The sequence below is a fragment of the Nuphar pumila genome, chromosome 2 (genome assembly GCF_984573655.1).
Source record: "Nuphar pumila chromosome 2, dmNupPumi1.hap1.1, whole genome shotgun sequence".
Classification (NCBI taxonomy): domain Eukaryota; kingdom Viridiplantae; phylum Streptophyta; class Magnoliopsida; order Nymphaeales; family Nymphaeaceae; genus Nuphar; species Nuphar pumila.
Window position 1 is genome coordinate 6,344,319 of NC_143250.1, and position 23,757 is coordinate 6,368,075.

At 38.9% G+C, this 23,757-nt stretch overlaps 1 protein-coding gene across 1 annotated transcript in view; it reads right to left on the minus strand.

The window, feature by feature from the left end:
- The window catches only part of LOC149844599 (ABC transporter C family member 2-like), a 191,488-nt gene that overhangs the window by 58,768 nt on the left and 108,963 nt on the right, over nucleotides 1-23,757 (minus strand). Inside the window, exons 13-17 of the mRNA XM_089994906.1 lie at nucleotides 16,230-16,336; nucleotides 16,033-16,126; nucleotides 15,670-15,837; nucleotides 1,665-1,805; nucleotides 78-278 (exon numbers count right to left, since the gene is read on the minus strand). Coding sequence (XP_089851032.1) covers nucleotides 78-278; nucleotides 1,665-1,805; nucleotides 15,670-15,837; nucleotides 16,033-16,126; nucleotides 16,230-16,336 — 711 coding nt within the window. The remainder of the gene's footprint in view (nucleotides 1-77; nucleotides 279-1,664; nucleotides 1,806-15,669; nucleotides 15,838-16,032; nucleotides 16,127-16,229; nucleotides 16,337-23,757) is intronic.

Consider the following 23,757-nt stretch of genomic DNA (forward strand, 5'->3'; position numbering starts at 1 on the left):
AAAGGCAGTATTTATCAGTAATAAAAGTTTGACTTGTCTAATATTGATTCTTTTCCTCTTTGAAAATATTAACTTACAGTAGCGTTGAATATCCATGAGACTTGTGGAACATAGGCAACAGTTCCCCGTGTCACAACACTTGCATTTGCTATAGGAGGTATCTCCCCCAGCATTGCTGATATCAAAGATGTCTTTCCCTCACCAGTACTTCCAACCACAGCAACAAGGCTACCAACGGGAATCTCCAAATTTATGTTGGATAAGGTGGGTTTCTCTATCTGTCATTGGATAAGGTGGGCTATCATTGAGCTCTACTACAAACTACAGCAAACAAGATCTCTGAAACTAATCCTTGAGAACAAGAATAAATGGACAAGAAGCATTAATGGCAGTAACAGAACAAATCTTCTATTATAGAAAAAAAATTTAAGAAATAGTTATCTAGTGACAAAGATTGAAATACAAATTCAGGTTGCCATTATGTCATAAAATTTCTCTTTTATTCAAAAAAAAAATGCCATCATATCATGTTTTTATTTATGTGAGGTCAAGGTTAAATTTTGGTGCGAGGAGAACTTGGGAAGAAAACTTCCATAACTTGACGGGTGGCTGAAGTTCTCAAGACCTTAGTTGTTGAAAGTGGACGACTAGGAGCCCTAGGCATCCTAGGTGCAGCCCCACTGCAGGGGCTTATGGGTCTGGGTAGTGGGGCAATCTTTTACCAACTAGGCTGCCTAGTCAGTGCGTAGTCTGTCCCCCACTTAGGCAGTGGGGATATATTTGTCAATTTTTTTAAGTGGTCAGACGTGGCTTTAAATTGCCCTTAAGGGCAAACATAAAAGGTGAAGGGCTACTCTCTCTCTCTCTCAGTTCACAGCTGCAGCGCGAAGAAGAAACCATGTACAACCCTTCCCCTCATTTTTTCTACCTTTTTCTTTCTTCCTTTCTCTTTTTCTCTTCTTTTTCCTCATGCCCCATCCCTCTTGTTCTTTCATTTTTCCCTTCTCTCCTCTTTTGTCTTTTCTTCCTCTCCTCTTCTTTCTTTGTTCTTTCCTTCCCTTGTTTTCATTCTTTTCTGCTTCCTCCTCTTGCCCCTCCACCCAGTTCCTTTTCCTTTCTTTTTCTTCTGTTTTCTGTTATATATATATGTATATATATATACACACATTTTAGTTTATATATTGATAAGTATTTGCTAGTCTACAAGTATGTACAATTTAGTTGAAAAATCATAGATGCAAGTTGTATCCACTCAATCTGACCTCATAAATGTGTTCAGCATGTTTTGTTTGCTAGGAAACACACTTTTGGATCATATTTTTTCAACGTAGAAATATGATTTTTTATTCTTAAAAATTTGACACATTGTAAGCAGTTGATTTTTGAAGCTCTTCAAAAACCTGCTTACATGTTGCAAATATATGTCTGAAAACCTATTTTCTACTAAACAATCTATATAGATCACATCTATAAGGTTAGAAAAAATGATATACACGAGACTAAATGGGAAAATATGTTTCCAGAAACTGAACAATATCAACGCTATTTCCTCTGCAGTGAGATTAGAGTCAGCAGATAAAATTAATGATGAACACCATGATTAAACAAAATCCCATAAACCCAATACAGTTAAAGTGAATGAAGTAATAAACATGACAACAAACCTTTGTATCCCATGAGAAGAAACCATTTTTGATTGAGATAGCAGGAAGCCCTGGTTCGAGGGGAGGATTTGGAAGGAGAACTCTTTCTTCAGCAAGGAATAGCTCTTCCAGTCGTTTTAGTGACACATTACAATTTACAACCTACAAAAACAAGAAGAGAAAATCCACGGAACTTAGTGTTTAATAAGCTAAATTATGCTGATCCATGGAAGTAAAGATGAAGAAAACTAACATGAAAAACAAAATACAAATAATTTTTTGGAATTAAAAGGATACAATTTTAACCAATGTTGGAACAGATGCTCAAGCTATTCTGTTTCACATAGCACACCACATTAAGGTTGCTTGAAATATAAGCAAGGAAAAAATTGAAGAAAACAGAATGGTAGGAAGGAAGAAATCAAGAACTTTCTGAGTTGGATTAAAGTGAAAGACATTTTTGTATCAATCATATATCCAGGCTACAGCCTTCACCAATAAGATCCCCTGTTTGCTGTTATTTGACATGGTTTCTGAGACACTTATATATCTCACTCAGCAAAGTCATACACAAATTTTGAAGGGAAATCTCAATGAACTATCCTTCCTCTTACTTGACTCTTTTATGTTGATGCAATCTAACTGTCCACAAGTTTTGCAATTCATTAGGATTGTAATAATCTCGATTTTTTACAATTATTTGTTTAAATTTATTTGAAAATAATGGGTATTTTTCTAAATTAGGGCCTCGGATCCAAATTTCGGATCTAGGACCCATAAAGGGATCTTTACGTATACTTATCTCGTATAAACTTATATGTATATATATAAGTGAAATAATTTAAATTAATTGAATTATTCACGTGATAACTAATTAAGATAGCGCGTAGATGGGTCTGGATCCATATACTCATATATATATTTTAATATATATATAAAATCATAATAAAATAAATAAAGCAGTAAATAGTTTTAGACGGATCCACTCTTATAACCAGCCCGGATCCAAATTGGGATTTGGATCCCAAGTCGCAGAGTTCGGACCCGTTACCCGGATCCATAATAAACCTACAAAATGGGTATTAAAGTTTACGTATAATAACAATTCTAAAATAAATAAATAGCTAATAATATTGGTTATAAGAAAAACAATAGTAATTTTTTGTAAAATGGGTCGGATACATAGTTGGACCCACATGGATCCAACTGAGGATCCATCGTTCACAGGCGACCAGGATCCACGCTAAAGCTGGATCCAGTGGCATCGCGGGTCGCGAGGCTCGGACTCGGACCCGACACCTTTTTTTTTAAAGGGGCACGATTCTTGCAGAGTATCAAGAATGGAAGGGGGAGGAGGTTACGGAAGTAGTAACCAACTCCCTACGATTTTCTCGGAAGAGAGGGGGGCTTCGGCTCGTTAAAGAGGAGATGGAGGGGGAATCTCGCTCTCTCACCTCTCATCTCTTCCTCCCACTTTGTCTCTCTCCCTCTCTCTCTGTCAGTGTGCGCACGCCGAAAAAGAGTTCTGTCGTCGGCGAACTCCAGCTACCAGCAACCATCACCGGCCTCCTCGAGCAACCCCCTGTCACGGCAGTGAGTGGAGCGACACCAGCCAACCCTGTCCTCGCGACTGCAGCCTCCGATCGCCAGAAAACCAATGAAAAAGGTATGATTATTCTTTGGAGTCTGGGTGAGGAATCGAAGATGGGTTCGATTCCGTGTATGGATTCGAGATAAGAAACCCAGAGGGCTCCGCGTGGTTGGTAGGATGCATGTACTTTTTCCTTTAGGGTATAGCGTGTGCTCGGGCATGTGGGTGAGAGCAGAGTTACCGGCAGCGCCTAAGCAAAAGGGGAAGCGCGCTCCGAAAGCATGAAACGTCGCGCTTCCGAAACGCGTGGAGAAGCGTCTCCCTTTTTTGGGAAGCGCGCTTCCCTTTTATGGGAAGCGCGTTTCCCTTTTATGAGAAATGTGCTTCCCCCACGCTTCCCCCTCGCTTCCCCATTTTTTTCCGCTTCCCCCTCGCTTCCGATTCGCTTCCTAGGTCGCTTCTGATTCGCTTCCGCGACGGTTCATAATTTTCTTCTAAGTGGTCCCACGCTTCCCCGCTTCCTAAATTTTTGAAAGTGCCTCGCTTCCCGATCCCGCTTCCTTGACTGGTAACTCTGGGTGGGAGTCCAAAAAAAACCCAATTTTGAGGGGAGAGGGGGTTTCGTAATAGTGGCAGGGAGGGGTTATTTTCTGGATTTCTACATTGAAGCGAGGGATTTCGTAACAGTAGTAAGGAAGGGTTAGCTTTTGGATCTCTGAAAGGGGCAGATGCCCTGAAGTCGTGAAACAGGGATTTCCCTGTTTCCATTCCCCTGAGAGGTTGTTCTCGGATGAATGCCTCACATTTTGACAGGTCTTATGGTAACCGATTTGTTTGTTTCATGCACACGTTTAGTAACATCTGTGCAAATAAGTTCTGGTTATTGTATAGTTTTGTTCTGTGAGTTACCGCCTGCGTAATTTGGTTCTATTATAATAAGGGTGATTAATGAGTTGTTGATTTTATGGAATTTTTCATATTAGCCCTGTACATTGATGCATTAGGTTATTGAATTTCACTCCTTCATGTTTTGATAAGTCTGATGACGTACTGCTATGTTGGTTGCTGACTACTCTGATTTGGAATCACGATACCCAGACTCTAGTATGAACCGATGGGTTTTCTGTTTCTAGTGGGTACTAGGGGATACACATGTTTGCAGATTATTGTTTCAGTAAATTACTGGTCATGTTCAAGTTTGGGTATGTGTATTTAGCATTTTATCGTACGTGGAAAATTTTATGTTATGAAAGTTTGTATGATATATATAACTGAATTTGTGTATTAGAATGGGAATCTAAATCTGAAAATGCTGGCATCAACGAATCTGCGTTTTTTAATCTCAATTCTAATCTGCTTAACGGATGTCTGAGTATGTTTAGGTGCTATCATGATAATATTACAAACTATAGCATGTTCTGAATATTGTCCATGCTAACTATACCAGATGTTCTGAAATTGTAATCACATGTTCTGATTAATTTACTTGCTTAAACTACCGCAGGTGCTAACTTCTGAATGTTCAAAGTTTTCTTCATGTCCTGAGTATATTCCCATGCCTAAATTATCGCATGTTCTAAATTTTAATACTCAGATTTTCGTGTGTTTCAAATTGTGGGTTAGCACATGTTGATTTGCGATAGCATAAAAACATGTACAGAACGTTTAGAGATGCCTTAATGCTTGAAGCAGAAAGTGTTGAACTCACTAAATAAAACTGAAAGTATATTGTATGCTGAGTATAAAAAGAAGTCATGTTTCTGGTTTACTCATACACAGACTCATACGTTTGGCCAAATATTTGCAGTGAAGTTGACCTAGAATTTTATTTTCGTCAGTGATCTTGGTTCCATTAGGAATTGGCATACTCGTTTATGAGAATTATGAGATCTGGTGCTAGAAATTGCATATGAGTGGGTTGTTTTGGTGCCAAACAGAAAATAAACTTTCTGTTATGAAACTATAGAGGGGTGTTGGTTGTACCGATGTTGTAATAGGCATAGCAGCAGCCCGATGCGTGTCGGAACACGCTCAATAGCATACCTATGTTCGTCATGGTTAATGTTGCTCATAATACGGTTCATTCCATGATAGGTTAATTTATGTGCTCATAAGCTCTGCCCAGTGATATTGTAATAACCTCAATTTTTGTAATTTATTTATTTAAATTTATTTGAAAATAACGAGTACTTTTCTAAATTTGGGCCTCGGATCCGTTACCGAATCCAGAAAAGGATGCGTAAATAACCCACCATGGGGTATTAAAACTATACTTATAATAGTTAAATAAATAATTAATAGTATAAAAAAAAGGAAAAGAAAAGAAAAAACCGAGTATTTAATGTTGGATCCGTGTTTGGATCCAAATGGATCCAACATATGGATCTAAGATCCATAAAATGGTCCTTATATCCATATCCATAATAAAACTAATAATATAATAAGAAGAAGAATATATAAATAAAATTTAAATTTTATTTATTTAATTATCCGAGGATCCACAGTTGGATCCATTCGGATCCAACTGATGGATCCATATAGTTGGGGGTCGGGTTACGGGCCTCGAGTCCGGACCCGAGCCGCGCCCCTGTAAGTTTTTAAAGGCAAGGGGCAACCCGATAAGGGTTGCCCGATAAAACCCTAGCAAATCAGGAAAGAGGGGGGGTTACACAGGCGTAACCGAAACCCCACCCATCTCGGAAGAAGGGGGGTTCGGCGATATATGGGAGGTGGAAGAGGGGGTCTCAGCCTCTTCCCTCGTCTCCCTCGTCTCTCTCTCTCGTGTGGGCGTACAGTGGAAGGCTGGAGGTCACCGGAAAGCTGCAGCCACCAGCAGCCCTCTTCTCCTGTCCTCTTCCCTTGCGTGCAACCATCACGACACCGGAGCAGTCGAGGCCGGTGGAATAGCTCGCCTCCTCACGTCAGCCGCAACCCCCAAAATGTTGGATTGTAGAGGTACGGGTTTTTCCTTTGGGTTAAGTGAGGAAAACGAACGATTTCCATGTAAATATTTTGGTGTAAAAGCCTAGGGATGAGTAAATCTAGACATTTACTCTAAAATCCATGGAAGAAATCCATGTATTTCCATACTCTTGAAGGTTGTTGTGTAATAAATTAGATATAAATGTAATCTTTTGAAAAAGAAAAAAAAACAGAGTTAACAGAAAATTTTTCATGCTTAGGGCCCAGGTACTCAGTCGGCTGGGCTGAGTACCTGACCCAGCCCACTGGGTCGGCTGGGTGGGTCTGGCTGTGTGCTAGACCCAGTTTGGACTGGGCCACTGGTTCGATTCTTTTTAGATGTAGTGTGTTTCCTAAATTCCAGATTTCCTTAACTATGTGTTTTCCAATGCATGTCAAGAACGTGATTTTCTGTGTAGGTCGTTTCTATTCCAAACAGAATTCTATTACATAGAAATTATAAGTTAGTAGGTGTTTGTTCTTGATTATTTTGGGTTTTCAGAAATATCATGTTGAAGGACACTTGAATTATGTTGCTTTGTTTGAGTAAGCATGAATCATGGAAGAAACTTTGATTATACTTGTGTTCTTGTTCTAAGCATATGAATAATACTCATGCAGGAAGCATACCCATCTAGGAAAGAAATCAAAACTTTAGGTTCATGCATGCTGAATATGCATACTACGTGAGGTTGCAGCGTGTTTCAACTTCCAGTTTTTCGCATATGTTCATAAACATGCGCTGGCCTGCTGATAACAGGCCCCAACTCTTCTTTTGTGCTATTACTGTTAAACCAGAATTTTCTTTTTGAGTTTTCCTTTTTGTTATATTAAAACATGTACTGCTGCAGGTTTGCATCTTGAGGTCTTTTTATTTCTTTTAGCTGTATGTAGAATTATCAGTTCCAAAGGTTTTCTAAGCTACAACATCATATAGTGTTGGGTTCAGCCAACATCATAGTAATATTGTTGAGTGTTTATTATCTATTGGCAGTCAAGCTGCAGACTGTTATAAATCCTGTCATGTCTATTTACAAGGTAATTAAGAGGCATATGGACGTGCAAAGACTGTTAGGCATACACCCATGTAAGTTGTATGGCACAAACGTTATGAGTGTTATCCTAATTTAGCTAATCATGTAAATGTTTTCGGTGGTTATCGTACAGGCTGTTTTCCAAGGCTTAAACTAAATATTTTAGGCTGAGTTAAAGTAGCTTGTGTAGGTTCAGTTCTTCTTGAAGTTTTCATATTTATGCTTACCTGATATTCAGACCTATGTGTATAAGAGCATGATGTGTTTTGTTTTCCTGCATTTCACACATTAAGCTAAAATCAAAGTATTTACTGCAAAGTTACATCTTATGCATATCGTACACTAACTTGATGGATTGACACATGCACCACCATTTGAAGGATTCACATGCTGATTAAGATGTGTAATTTCATCAAAGTGTGTATATGACATGAACATATTTATTAAAGCACGCATGGACAGGAACGCATAGGCTAAATAAAATCATATATGGGATATGAGCATGTGTATGGAACAGAGTTACCGGAAGCGCCTAGCTAAAAGGGGAAGCGCGCTTCGGAAGCGCGGAACGTCGCGCTTCCGAAGCGTGGGGGGAAGCGTCCCCCTTTTTTGGGAAGCGGGCTTCCCTTTAATAGGGGACGCGTTTCCCTTTAATGGGGGACGCGCTTCCCTTTAATGGGAAGCGCGCTTCCCCCTCGCTTCCCCCACGCTTCCCCCTCGCTTCCCCTGTTTTTTTCAATTTTTTTGTATTTTTTATTTTTATTTTTTTCGCTTCCCCCTCGCTTCCGAGACGCTTCCTAGGTCGCTTCCGAGACGCTTCCTAGGTCGCTTCCGAGAATCGCTCCTAAGTGGTCCCCCACTTCCCCGCTTCCTAAAATTTTGAAAGTGCCTCGCTTCCCGCTTCCCGCTCCCGCTTCCCGTATCGCTTCCCGCTCCTGCTTCCTCAACTGACAACCATGGTATGGAATGAAAGCATTTAATGGAAGCATGCATCTTTAACTTGGATATGTGCGAACTCATGCATATGTTTATAAATTTATTGTTTATGCACAAAAATTTGCATACACGAATGTGCACTGAAAAGCATGTGAAAAATAATGCATGGAAGCATGCGATTGATGATTTTTGCTTATGAATGCATTGATGGTCATTTGGATCATCAGGGGCTGAGTGAGCCTCGAGAACTAGTTGTTCTCCATTTTAATTATTTTGATGCATTGCAACAAATCAAATGTGATATTGTTGTTTTACCGCACTGTTCTATGGGTTGTGGTCCCGTGAAAAGCTTAGCATGCTAATGTGCAAGCTTATGTTATTAATTCTGCATGTAAATTTGCAAATGTAAAAGAAATGAATTAATAACCAGATAAATGAAAATAAAGAACAGTGTAATTCACTTTCTCCTTGATGTCCCTGCTTTAGCGTGGGAATCTTGGATATTGCGGTTTAGGGGAAACCGTGAGGATACAAAAAACTCCGTGTGCGTTTTGTTGCCCCTGAAGCCGATATTGAGGTTCTTCTACTAGCCACGGTTTTAGGGAGAATCCGCCACTTTACCCGGAAGTGGTGTGTTAGTTACAGCTGTGAGTTTGTTTTGGTATACCAAGAAAGTGAAGCCAGTGGATGCTGTTTTCCATGGTGTCCCCGACTTTGGATGCTGTTTTCCAAGGTTCCGATGGATGGTGTTGTTTCCTGATATCGGTCGAGGGCTAAGTTTGGAACCCGGTAATAAAATACAAATTGTGTGTGAAGCTACCCCGGGAACCGTACTTGACCTCGGGGATTGTACCCGTTTGGTGTATCCGCGGGCAATGATAAATTAAAAAGAGGAACTTAAGGATTGTGTGCATTTAATAGGACATGCATATGGAAAGAGGAAAACTTAAATGGAAGATAATAAATGGTTCACACATTGCACATAAATCATGCATATTCTTGTTATGCATTAGTTCATGCATGTTTACCTGTTCACTTGGTTGTTTATGTTGATTATTGTATGATGTTGAGCTCTTTTGCATTTAATTGCCTTATTGATTAAGTTGTGATCAATGTTACATATTTCGTGTTCCCTCCTGTTAAATGTTTAATTATGCATGAATGGTTAATTGACTTAGGAATTGATTATAATCGTATTCCTCAAAATATTACATGGATCTTATTTATGCTCTTTTTCTTATTTGATTCATTAGGGAAACCTGTACGCAGAATTCTTCGGATTTCTGACCCTCTTATTTTATTGATTTTTCCCAGGCACAGGTGATCAGTGAAGTCGACTCGTTTCTGAGGGATAAGAGGGTCACATTTGTTTCAGACGGCTTCACTTACGGACAGAGTGGCTCTACCTGTGTTTTCTTTTAGTTCTTCTGATTTCCTGCAATTGATATTTCACTTTTGACATTGAACATATTAGTCTTATTGATTCATTAATAAAGAGTTCAGTGGATTGGTTATGATTGATAAATGTAAGTTGCTTTGTGGTGTGTGGTTATCCAACTGAAATTGGAACTGTAGGGACCCCAGGTCTCTGGGAAGTTTGCCGCGACTCTTAGAAAAAAAAATATTCCGCATTTTTCAAAGGTAGGAGTTGGGGTCGTTACAGATATGTGTATGTGATTGACCTTGTTAAGCAATAGTTAATTGCCCTGATTATGTAATCATTAATGTGATCATGGATCAGTTATTGATATTTTTGTGAGCATGTATGTTTGGTGAGAATGTGTAATGTATGTGCACACTCACACACTCAAAAGAGGTATGCATTGGTGAATACACGTATCTAATGTAGGTAACACACATAACAAGGATGCATATGATTGAGAAATGACATGCTTATGATTGGATTTATATTTGCATGAGTACAATTGCATTTGGCACTTTGGCTTAGTGTTATGAATAAAACATTACTTTGGTTTTATTATGTGATGCATCGATGGCCTAAATGGACCATCACCGGCCTGTAGAGCCGTGGGTTTGATTTCTTTTCACATATATTTTTGACTGCATCACTTAAACCACATAAGATGGTATGGCATACTACTACACTGTTCTATTTGTCCGGGCTGGAGTCCCGTAAGGGTCCCTGCAAAGGAGGATGCGGGTTTTTACTTTACTTTTGCATATGATGTTGCAAACTTAAAGAACTGACTTTAATAAAAATATAAAAAATAAGAACAGTGTAATATATTGTTCTGAGGTCTTCCATCTAGAAAATGAAGATCTTAGAGATCCAGTCTTGAGAAGACTGTGAGGATACAAAAACTCCGTGTGCTTTATTTTTGTCCCCTGAACCCAATATTGAGGTTCTTTCTCCTGGTCACGGTTTTAGGGAGAGTCTGTCACTTTACCTGGGGGTGGTGTGTTTTGACACAGTTATTGTTTATGGCACTAAGGAAGTGGCACTTGTGGGCGTGGGGTGTCCTTTTTGCCCCCGACGTTAGATGTGAAGGTCTAATGTTCTGAAGGTGATTCGGTCGAGGGCTAAGTTAGAACCCAATAATAAAATACAAATTGTGTGCTAAGCTACCTTGTAAACCTACTTAACCTAGGGGATTGTACCCGTTTGATGTATCCGCGGGCAACGATAATTAAAAAAAAGAATTTAAAGTTGCGTGCATTAGGGCATGCATATGAAAAAAGAGAACTTAAACGAAAGATAACAAAAGAAATCGCACTGCACATAATCATGCATTTTCCTGCTATGCACTAGATCATGCATATTTGGGTTCTCTAAATCATAAAATGATGGTGGGTGTATCTTATTTACTTCCTAAATACATGATTAAAAGACTTTGTTACTTAGTTCTTGTATATGCCTATGTCTTACTGCTTCTTCCTTCTTAGCATATGTAACGGGTTGCATGTATGGTTACTTAAATTCTGCAAATTGTTATATCTGCACTCACTCAAATTATTACATGAAATTTTATCCATGTTCTTTGTCTCACCTGGTTACTTTAGAAGTAGATGTGCTCAGAATTTCGGTTCTGACACCCCACTTTGTTGGTTTTCCACAGAAAATGGTGAGCAGTGAAGTTGGATTGGCTTCTGGGAATGGATGAGAGTCATACTTGGGCTTGACGGCTTCAGCAGGGGACAGAGTAACTCTTTCTTTTGTTTCAGTTCTTCTTGCTTTTTCAGTTGTTGCTTTACTTTGAGTCGAATAAAACATTGTCTCTGAAATTTACTCTTAATTCTTAAATAAAGAATTTGTTTTGGTTTTTACGGGTGATGGTTGTAAGTTCGTTTGTGGTGTTGGGCTATTCAATTGGAATTGGAACTGTGAGAACCCCGGGTCTCTGGAAAGTTTTTCGCACTGTTTAAAATATATATATATATATATATTCCGCATTTTCAAAGGGTATGAGTTGGGGTCGTTACAAAGATTGTGGCACATAAAGCATAAACCTTGCAAGAGTTTTATGGCCACAGCTCTAGCAAGTGCAGTCAGCATCACATTCAACACCTCTGATGAGGAACTTGGTCATTAATCGGATATAACAGAATTGGGTGGAAAACAAACCACTGAATCCAGAGTAAGAGGACACGAATTAAAGAAAAAAGAACTGAGAGTACTTTCACCATCAAATCTTGCTATTTTTCATTATTAGATCTTTGGTTTTAGAGATATTTAGAAGCTGAGTCTTGGCAAATAGAAGACCTTGATGTTGGACAAATTGCAAAAGAGGAGGCTCTCCATCGCTAGCAGATATATCCTGTATCATAGTCTGGTCAGTATCCCACCTCTTTGCTCCATGCAATTGTGCAAATCTCTTTAAGGCTGCATGGTTTTAGGACAATTATGTATGGGAGGAGGAACACTTTCCTTTTGCGAAATTCCTAATGGGAGCTTTCATTATAGAGAAGGGTAAGTAGTGAAACTGTAGTGGCAGTGGTTTGGATCACCTTGGTGGGATATCTAGTTAGAAAGAAAAAAACAGTATTCTGGGTGGGTTAAGGAAAACATAGTGGTTATACACTCCACTATCCCTGGGCCTATCTGTCTATCTGCCTGTCTGGACACCCAGGCTTCCGTTCCACTCTATCGCGCTTTCCTCGGTCCCTCCTCTCGTGAAGATTGTTCTGGATAGATAGGCCAGGGTTTCAACCTTCTGCTTTCTTTCTTTATTCTTTCAAACTTCTGCAAGTGTTGTAGTGATCTCTTTTCACTGGCTTCTAAACTTTGTTGACTTTTACAAATTTTCATTCTTGGGGGTAAAATATCTCGAACATCATAAGCATCCGCTTCTTTGTAAAGAGAGCGAAAAAAAACAAAGAAAATTTTTCATTCTTGGGGAAGGACATGGGAGCGGAAATCTCTACTACAGATTTTTTTAATCTCCCTAAAGAATCATTTTGTAATTTGGTTAAGGAAAAAGATGTTTTTGTATGAACCATGGTTGTCAGTCGAGGAAGCGGAAGCAGAAGCGGGAAGCGAGACACTTTCAAAATTTTAGGAAGCAGAAAGCGTGGGACGACTTAGGAGCAAATCAGGAATCGTCTCGGAAGCAAACCGGAAGCGACCTAGGAAGCAAGGGGGAAGCGAAAAAAGAGAAAAAATAAAAAAAATGAAAAAAAATGGGGGAAGCAAGGGGAAGCGTGCTTCCCAACGCGTTTCGGAAGCGCAACGTTTCATGCTTCCGAGACACCCTTCGGGAAAGCGTGCTTCCCTACTTACCTAGGCATTTCCGGTAACTCTGGTTGGGGCAGCAGCCCAACTAGCTATTGGGCTGCTCCCAATGGTCATAAATATGACCGTTGGGAGCTAGCCCAACAGCTAGTTGGGCTGTCCCCATTATCTCTTGGCTGTAATATAAATAGGGGTTTCCCCCTTTGTAGCTCTCAAAGCATTTCTCACTACAAAGTCATTTATTTTATGTGTTGTGTGTGTGCCCATTGTGGCTCTTTTGTGCCTTTGTATTTATTCTCACTCAAATGTTGTATTGTCCCATAGTGGATTATTGCTTGTGCAATCTCTATTGTTTCTTGTAAGTTTTTAGTGGGCTTTCTATTTGTATTTCCACTTGTTTCATTACAGCAATAACAAAGCTAGGCCAAAACAAAGTTACCGCCACCCATTCATTACTTGGAAACTTCACTTTACACTACCACACAATCATAATAGCACAAGAAAATACAAATCTGAAAAAACAAGCAAATAAGAGTGCAGAAAAATTGATTAAAATGTGCAGCAACAAACAACTAGAGCAAAACAGGGTTACCACCACCTATTCTTCACTTGAAAATTCATTAAAACTCCCAAAATCCATATCCAATCCGCACCAAATTTGATTCCAGGCCCTTCTAATGCAAAGCGACCCAAACTATACCAATCTCACTCCTTAAAATACCCAAAAATCCAGACAGAATCAACAGATTCCCAAATCTGTCCAGATATGCACCTTAAAATGTGGACATTCTTAGAAATTCCACGAAAAATAAAAACTTGCCTAAATCGCATGAGATTTTCTTTAAAAATCTCCTAAAATCACCAACTAGCTGATGCTCACATCAGTTTCTGCAACCCCAGCCCCCACATCCTAGTCCTTGGGTTGGATGCTGACATCAGCACCACAATCACGAAGTTTGGGTTGAATCTTATGCATAAATGATGGCCCTCCTCTCTTTCAACACAATCAATCCTCTCCATGCTGAAAATATGGCAAAAAATAAAAATAAAAAGGCAAAAAATGTCCCTAGTAGACATGTCTATTTACATAATAGAAAAGGACTAAATTGCCCCTAGTGGAAAATACAAAAGATTATATATATATATATATATATATATATATATATATATATATTAACAACTGTCTTTTCAACGGGAACTGTAGAGACCATATTGAGGAAGTAAAGAAGTTATTAAGTCTGAGATTCAAAATGAAAGATTTGGGAGATTTGCGCTATTTTCTTGGAGTTGAAGTTGATAAGATGTGTGATACACCTACTCTTACTCAACACAAATACATGATGGATATTCTTAGCAGGGCAAGCATGGAGGATTGTAAGTCATTGGCAACTCCAAGCATCATCCATCAGAAACTAAGTTCTGAAGAAGGGGATTTATATGGGGATCCCACTAGGTATCGTAGTATAGTTGGCATGCTGTAATATTTAACTTTTACTAGACCCGACATAGTGTATTTGGTTAATCAGGTGTCCCAATTTATGCATCAACCTCATATATCACACATGGAGGCAATTAAGTGGATACTACGGTATCTAAAGGGGACGGTTGGTGATGGGTTGGTGTATAGGAAAAGCGAATCAAATCAAGGTGCACATGAAATTACTATTTATGCTGATGATGATTGGATGGGTGATCCAGATGAACGACGATCAGTGTCTGGTTATTGTGGTTTTATTGGATCGAACATAATCTCTTGGAGTAGTAGAAAGCAAAAGGCCATTGCTAGGTCAAGTACAGAGGCTAAATACAGGTCAATGGTTGTTGCTACCACTGAGGCTACATGGATAAGACATCTCCTAGCGGAGATGAGAGAACCAATTGCACGATCACTATTGTTGTGTGACAATCAAAGTGCTATTAACATGTCTTTTAATCTCATTTATCATAGCCGAGAAAAGCATATTGAGATAGACCAACATTTTGTCAAAAAAAAGGTTGAAGAAAAAGAGATTGAACCTGCCTTTGTGCGAACTGAAGAGCAAGTTGCAGATATATTCACCAAAAGGCTGACAAAGGACAGATAGATTTTGGATGCTGAAAGGCAAGTTGTTCATGGTCCAAGACCATGTACAACTTGAGGGAGGCTGAAAAGAAGTTGCTATTGGATCTTGGATCCAAGTCCGGTTTGCACAGTACCAGACCTGGCTTGTGTACCGGATCCAATTTTTGTAATATTGTATTTCTCCAAGTCATTAGAGGGTATTTTCATACCCTAAAAATTGTATTAGTTATGTACTTATAACCTAATGCTATTGGAAAACACGCTGAGTTCTTCAGACGTGAAACTGCAGCCCCTTTCTTCTATATTGCTCTTCTTTCTTCTTGCGCAAGTGAGCGTGGGGGTCATCATGTTTTAATACATGCGTCATAAGGTCAAATCAATTCATTTTGATCTAGAAATAATTGACCTTGTAGGAATTGCTCAAGTTCAACTACAATGGAAAAAAAAAGATCATATGTTAAAGTGATGGAAACACCAAAAGGACATGTAAGAAACCTTTCCTATAGTTTTCATTCTTAGTGCACTGACATCAATGAGTTCTTTCTACTGTACACAGCTTTCTTGAAGCATGAAAGCTGGGAGATCTCCACAAGGTTAAAGTTATATTTTGTGACAACAACCTTAATTTCCTCCATTGTCTTCAATCAATTTTACAAGTTCGTCTATATCAGAACTTTATACTGAAACACCAGCCACAAAAACAACAGCAAAAAAGGAATATACAAGACCAAATTTCATTCAAGTCAAAGTACCTGGGTTATCAAATTAGGAAGCATGAACAGAGGGAAACGTAAGACAGCAAATAGGGAGAGAGATGTGAAAGCCTTTGAAGGTGTCAATTCCCCTCCTAACAATGTGTACATCCCAAAAGAAACTACTGTCACCACAACTGGGATGCTGTTCAGGATAAAGCTGTTGCACTGAAAGAATGCAAAAATTTCAGTCAGAACTATAATCATCATTTATAATATAACCACTGGATTAGTGAGAAAGGAAAACTGCAAAAATTCCCAGATGGAGAGTTCATGCATCACTGCACAAAAGCTGAGAATAAATGCAGCGTAAGTTACTCAGTTTGGAAGTAGCATAAGTTTATCTTTCCAATTTTACCCTACCGCTGCTAGCAACTGTGATTTCCGAAACCATGAAAGTTCATCATTGCGGACACCTTGCACTTTATCTCGGAAACTCTTCTCCCATGCATAACATCTGTATACAATGGTTCAGAACCATCATTTTCCAATGGACGATTCAAAATATGAAAAATGAAGGTGTGAATTTTTCAAAATAAAAGATAGAGAGACGAACATACTTCACTGTATCCATAGCTGCTAAGATTTCATTCATAAGGCCAATTCGCTTGTCAGTACGTTGCAGCCCCTCCTTGGTCAAGTCCCTCATTTTCTTAATAACATATGTCTGATGCACAAAGAAACAAAGTTATCACCAAAAAGATGAAAGGGGCTGAACAAAAATAAAGTTCTAGTCCTGTTCAGGCAAACTTCTTGAAAATGTGGTTCTAACTGAGCTCCTGGACAAAACAGCATACATCTTCATAAGAGGTATCCATTGAAAAATTATTGATCATAATGCACAAAATTCATATCTGTTGTTAAATTAGAGAAATGACCAAAAGCAGCTGCAAACTTTGGACTCGTCATATACAATTTGTAAAACAAAATTTCAGAATAGAGGTTGGAGGTTGAAAATGTTCTTGGATTTCATTTCCATATTATTTTTTAACCAACTGATTTGTGGGTTAGAATTCTGTTAAATGCTGAGGAAAAGATCAAGGGTTAAACTAAGAAACAACCCCATTCCCAGGAAGTCATTAAGATGCATAGAAAAGAGAAACAACAACTAAAAAGCTTCAATGGATAAAAAGGAGGATCAAAATTTAGCAACAGATTATTAAATGTCAAAAGAAAGGCCATGTTTTGTATCCAAGAACCATGTGTTACTCAAGAGCACTCGGTTATGGTGGAGAAATACTAACTCTTAATAAATTTGCATTCTTTCAGGAAGATGGAATTGAAAGATAAGGCACATTGGCACACCCATATCCGTCAGACATTTTTAAAAACTATAACAGGAAACTGAACACAAGTCTTCATAAGTGGAGTCAGGCCATGAATCTTGAGACAAGATCCCATATCTCTTCATGTAACATTTTCCACCATAATGATAGCTTGGCTACTTATAGTTTATTTATAATCACAACAATCAGCTCAAAAGCAGAATATCCACATATTGAAGCATGCAGCTATCTACAGAAATAGTTGCATCTACTTTCCCATGCATGCTTTCCTAAGCACAAAGCATCAAAAAGGTTTGAAATTTCACAATGAGAATACAAGCGGCAAGACAGTCTCTACTGACATGGTTGTGACATAAAATTCACCTTATCACCTTCCAAAACAAAGAGGCCCCTTAACTTTTAGGGCATGTAGTGTCAAACAGCCTTGTGATCACCACCTGAATAATATTACAATATTCTTAGAATCAAAAGTGAGCACACACGCATAACAAGAACACTTGTGCACAAACAGCACAATATAAACTCACAAATGCGCAAATGCGAATCCAAAAGTCATAAGCTTCACTAAAAGAGCTTGGGTTATAATCCCACAAGCATGAGAATACACAAGGGGGAAGCCCCCTTAAATAGAGGAGGTGGAGTCCTTGGAGAGGCTCCACCTCTAGCCGTTGGAGCCCCTTCCAACGGTCACAAATGTGACCGTTGGATGGGGCCCAACGACTAGATGGTGGGCCCCTCCAAGGTGCTTTCCACCTTTTACAAAAAAAAAATAAAAATAAGAAAAATAAAAATACAAAAGAATAAAAAAAGAACAATTACAAAACATATTCTAAAAAGAATATGCGTAAAAAGACTAAACTACCCCTATGGCTAAACTGTTGAGATTAAGAGGTTTTAAGTTTAAGTTTTCCTAGACTAGAGGTTATTTGATATTTAATGTTTAATGAGGGACTTGTGTGTAATTTCTTTCTTTGGCCTCTCTCTATTTAACATAGAGATTAGCCCTAATCAAACTTAACGTGTTATCTTATTTCACAACCGTCTCTCTCTCTCTCTCTCTCTCTCTCTCTCTCTGCCTAGGTTCCTGCGCATCTCATCTAAACTTCTACATTGTATCAGAGCCATTGATCTCGGGAGCGCGATCGATCGTGATTGATCTACACCAATGAAAAGAAAAGTTGGAACCAGGTGTGCACAGTCATTTTTTTTTGCGTAAGATCTGATAACAGATCTGGTGTCTGACTAAGGTCATGACCAAGATCTGTCATCAGATCTAAGGGACACGGTGGATGCGTGTCTTCAGGTGATCTCTTATCGTAACCCTTGAGTTGTGGGATTTTTTTTTTTTCGTGATTCCTGTGTCTGGGAGCAGTTGCCGTGATTTTTGTGTTTGGGAGCAGCGGCAATCTCATTTCCTGTGTTGTTTTTGTGATTGGGATATGACTGTTTTAATGGTGCCCTGAAGCAACGAAATTTTTTTTGGTTGTCGTGATTTATATGCTTGGGAGCAGCAGCTGTCGTGATTTTTATTTTCTGCGTGTGCATATTATCGTTGGTCGTGAATCTGGGTGTCGAGTTCTTCTCAAATCTTATTTGGTTGTTCGATTTCAGAATATGAATATCAACAGTCGTGATTCTCTGTTGTGTCATGATTTTTTTTAACATGTGTGATGTGAAAGCAGCATGTTAGTATCAATTGTGTTTCTGTCGTGGAAGCAGCAGTCGTGATTTCCTGCTGTGTGGAAAAATATTTTGTTTGTGGGAAGCTTTTATCTACTGTTGTGGGATTTTGTGTTGAGTACAGCTGCTGGTCGTAGTATTGGCTGATGCGTGATTGTAAAACACACTATTATCGCTTGTAGCCTGTCAAGATTTTATTTCTGGTGTGGCAAACTGTGTAGTCGTGGACTTGCCTAACGTGTGATTATAAAACTCGTTGTTCAAGTGAGTGAATCTGATTTTTTTTTGGCAGCTGAAATAGAATTAAATATTCAATATGGGTGAAACTTCGAAATGTGATTCCAAAATTGAACATAGTGGGGAGTATAAGGCTTTTGCAAATCCCTTCTCGTACGGCTCTTCTATAAGGTTGAATGAAACTAATTATGCCAGGTGGTCCAGAACTTTTATGATGTCGGTATCTGGACATCGTAGAAAACATATTTTGTTGGAAGATGAACCCAATGAAAAGGTGGGAAAATACGTTACTTGGGATGAATATAATGACATAGTTATGTCATGGATCATGAATAGTGTTGAACCTCATATTGAGGATGGTTTAATTTACTATAATACAGCCAAACAGATATGGGACAATCTTCGAGATACGTACTCACAAGAGACTAATGTGAGTCGTATCCTGCAAGTCGAACAGGAGATATATAATTTAAAGCAGGGAGATCAGACCTTGGCCCAGTACTATGCCTCCGTCAAAGTTGCGTTTGAAAGACTCAATGCTCACAAGCCTCTTTGTTGTTCGAAGCAAAAGGATCATCAAGAACAGACTATGGTTGCTCGGTTTCTTACAGGTTTATCTTCAGAATTCTCTGTTGCAAAAGTCCAAATGTTGACTGGATCAGATACTACTCTTGCTGATGCATACAATCGTCTGAGTAGACTTGTGATCTTTCTTCCACACTCTCAGCCTGTGACCCAGTCATCTGCTCTAGTTGTCTCATCTGGTTATGGGCGTAGAAATATTCAGAATATCAGAGGACGAGGTATGGGAGGCAAAGGAAAAATTCAATGTACATTCTGTGGAAAATTTGGACATTTAGAAGATCGTTGTTGGGATAAGCATGGTCGGCCAACCTCTTCTTCACCAAAGTCATATGCTCCAAAAGCAAATGTTACTACACCAGAGGCAACAAATATACATGATAATATCTCTGCAAGTGACAGTATCACCCTCAGTCGAGCTGAATATGATGAGCTGATAGCTCTTCGCCCTTTGAGTTCCACCCCTCCTGTAGCTGGTGTTGCCTACTCAACAGGGAATCATCTTCATCCGAATGACAGTAAGTGGATTATTGACTCTGGTGCATCCAGACACTTGTTTGGAAATTCGCTTGTCTTTTCAGATCTAAAGGATATTATTGTTCATCGAGGAGTCTCATTAGCCGATGGGAGTTCCTCACCGGTTGTTGGTCAGGAAAATATTTCTATATCCTCCTTACAGTTGAAAATTTTTTTCATGCTCCCAACTTTCCTCAAAGTTTACTCTCTGTTAGTTGCCTTACAAAAGAACAAAACTGTAGAATAATTTTTGATCTGGTGGGTTGTCATTTTCAGGATTTGCTGACGGGAAAGAAGATTGGTGGAGGCTACGAAGAAAATGGAGTCTACTACCTACATCATCCAGTGGGTAATGTTCATGCTGCAGTGGAACACTCATCCAGTCCTGTTCAGTGGCATCGTCGTCTTGGTCATCCTTCATTGTCAAAGCTTTGTTCTGTCTTTCCTCAAATTCCTTCTACTACATCATTTCAGTGTGAAGCATGTCAGTTGGGCAAGCATCATCGAAGTTCGTTCCCTTCGAGTCAGAGTCAATCTAGTCATAAAGTTTTTGAAGTTCTTCATGCAGATGTATGGGGTCCTAGTAAGATTCCTACTAGGACTCAGTGTCGATATTATCTTGTTATTGTTGATGATTTCTCTAAGTTGTCATGGGTGTTTTTAATAAAAGAACGATCTAAAGTTCCAAGTATTATCCAATCCTTAATTCTTGAAATAAAAACTCAGTTTGAATCTATTGTCAAGATTGTTCTGTTACAATTTTACTAAGATCATGGCATTCAACCCCAAACTACTTGTGCCTATTCATCTCAACAAAATGGGGTGGCTGAGCGAAAACACTGGCACCTGCTTGATGTTGCCTGGACCATTATGATTTAATCCAATGTTCTTGCGTTATATTGCGGTGATGTGATTACCACTGCTTGTTATTTGATCAACCGCATGCCTTCATCTTCTGTGGGTGATCAAATTCCATTACATATCCTAAAACCTAATGCCCCACTCTTCTCTTTCTCACCAAAAATATTTGGATGTGTTTGTTTTGTACACAAACTTGGCCCTGACCCTGATAAATTATTTGCTCAAGCTACAAAATGCATATTTATAGGTTATCCAAAAAATCAAAAGGGATATCGAAGTTATGATCCTATTTCTCGCCGAGAGTATGTCAGTGCGGATGTATCTTTCTTGGAATCCACTCCATATTACTCTAGTACTGGTTCCCCACTGCAAGTTGATCCAGTTGACTCTTTTCTATTACATATACCTCCTTTTCCTTTGGAATATGTGCCCTCATTACCGAACCAAACTTCATCATCTTCACGATTTAATAATCCTCCAGTGGTACATGTGCGTAGAGCTCCACCTCCGACAATGCCTCCATCATCTTCTTCTCCTGATGTAAGTACTACTGACAATAGTGATCTTCATGATGATGATAACAGGCCTATCGCTCTACGCAAGGGGACACGACAATGTACCTTATATCCCATATCTCATTTTGTCTCTGATGTCAGAATTGGAAATCAGATGAAAACTTTTATTTCAGCCTTATCTGCTGAAACGATTCCTCTAAACTATCAACAGGCAGAGCTAGATAACCGCTGGAAGTTGGCTATGCAAGAAGAAATGGATGCTTTAGTGTCTCAGCATACATGGGATCTAGTTGATTCCCCAGTAGATGCTAACATTGTTGGATGCAAATGGGTATATACAATAAAGTACAAATCGAATGGTTCTATTGAAAGGTACAAGGCCAGATTAGTAGCAAAAGGGTATACTCAGACATATGGTATTGATTTCTTTGAAACATTTTCTCCTGTTGCACGGATGGGCACCATTCGTCTTGTTCTCTCAGTAGTTGTTCATCATGGTTGAAGCTTATGTAAATTAGATGTGAAAAATGCATTTCTATATGGGGATCTATCTGAAACAGTTTACATGCAACAACCTCCAGGATTTGAGGTTGAGGGAGAGTGTCAGAAGGTGTGTAGATTGAGAAAGATGATTTATGGCTTGAAACAAAGTCTGCGTGCATGGTTTCAAAAGTTGTTTGAAGTGATGTCACGCTTTGGCTTTAACAGATCAACGGCAGATCATACACTATTTATCAAGAAAACTAACTCAGGCATAGTTGTTATGGTGGTATATGTGGATGACATCATTCTTACAGGAGACGATGTGAAAGATATTGAAGCCACAAAGGCTCATCTTCAAAAACACTTTGTTACAAAAGACCTTGGTTCACTTAGATATTTTCTGGGTATAGAAGTTGCCAGGAGTCGTGAAGCGATGGTTTTGTCTCAAAGGAAGTATGTTCTTGACTTATTAAAGGAAACGGGAATGTTGGGAGCTAAACCAGCAAATATTCCCATGGACCATAAAGTTCAGTTGTTTGAAGAAGGGTCAAAACCGGTTGATAGCAAAAGCTATCGCTCACTAGTAGGGAAGCTATTGTATGTAACTGTGACCAGGCCGGATATTGCTTTAGCAGTAAGCAAAGTTAGTCAGTTTATGGACAAACCAACTGAGGTACACTGGAATGCAGCTATAATGATTCTTAGGTATTTAAAATCTTCTCCTGGAAAAGGGTTATTGTTCAGAAAAGGTGGAACTCTGGAGATAGTGGCCTATTCTGATGCTGACTATGCAGGATTTGTAGTAGATAGAAAATCTACCACAGGATTCTGTGTGTTTCTGGGAGACAACTTGATTTTATGGAGAAGTAAGAAGCAAAATGTGGTTTCTAGATCGAGTGCAGAATCAGAATATAGGGTTATGGCCCAAACAGCTGCTGAATTGATGTGGGTCCGTACTGTTCTTCATGATCTTCATGTGAAGGTTTCCTCTCCTATGACCATGATGTGTGATAACAAGGCTGCCACATATATAGCGAACAATTATGTCTTTCATGAGAGAACAAAGCACATTGAGGTTGATTGCCACTATGTAAGAGATATGGTTCAAGTTGGTCATATCACTACCAAATATCTAAAGTCGGAGGACCAAGTTACAGATATGTTTACAAAGCCTCTTGCTAGACCAAATTTCTCAAAATGTTGTGACAAGCTGAGCATGATTGACATCTATGCTCCAGCTTGAGGGGGAGTGTTGAGATTAAGAGGTTTTAAGTTTAAGTTTTCCTAGACTAGAGGTTATTTGATATTTAATGTTTAATGAGGGACTTGTGTGTAATTTCTTTCTTTGGCCTCTCTCTATTTAACATAGAGATTAACCCTAATCAAACTTAACGTGTTATCTTCTCTCTCTCTCTCTCTCTCTCTCTCTCTCTCTCTCTCTCTCTCTCTCTCTCTCTCTCTCTCTCTCTCTCTCCCTAGGTTCCTGCGCATCTCATCTAAACTTCTAGATAAACAATTAGAAACATATATTTTATATATATAATAAGTAGATACATATACATATATATTAATATATGTATATGTATTACCTTATATATATAAAATATATATGTTACATAACATGATTGATTATATAATTTAACACCCCTCCTCAAACTTAAAGCAGGATGACCGAGAGTTTGCTAAGAAGAAAGTTGAAGCACGGAGCACACAAAGCTTTAGTGAAAAAATCTGCCAACTGATATTCTGACATGACATATGGGAGGTCAATGATTCATTTGAGATACGCCTCACGAACATAGTGACAGTCCATCTCGATGTGTTTAGTCTGCTCATGAAAAGTGTGATTTTTCGCAATATAAATTGCACTTTTGTTATCACAACACAGCTTGATGGGCCCTTCTATTGTGATCCCCATGTCTTCTAGC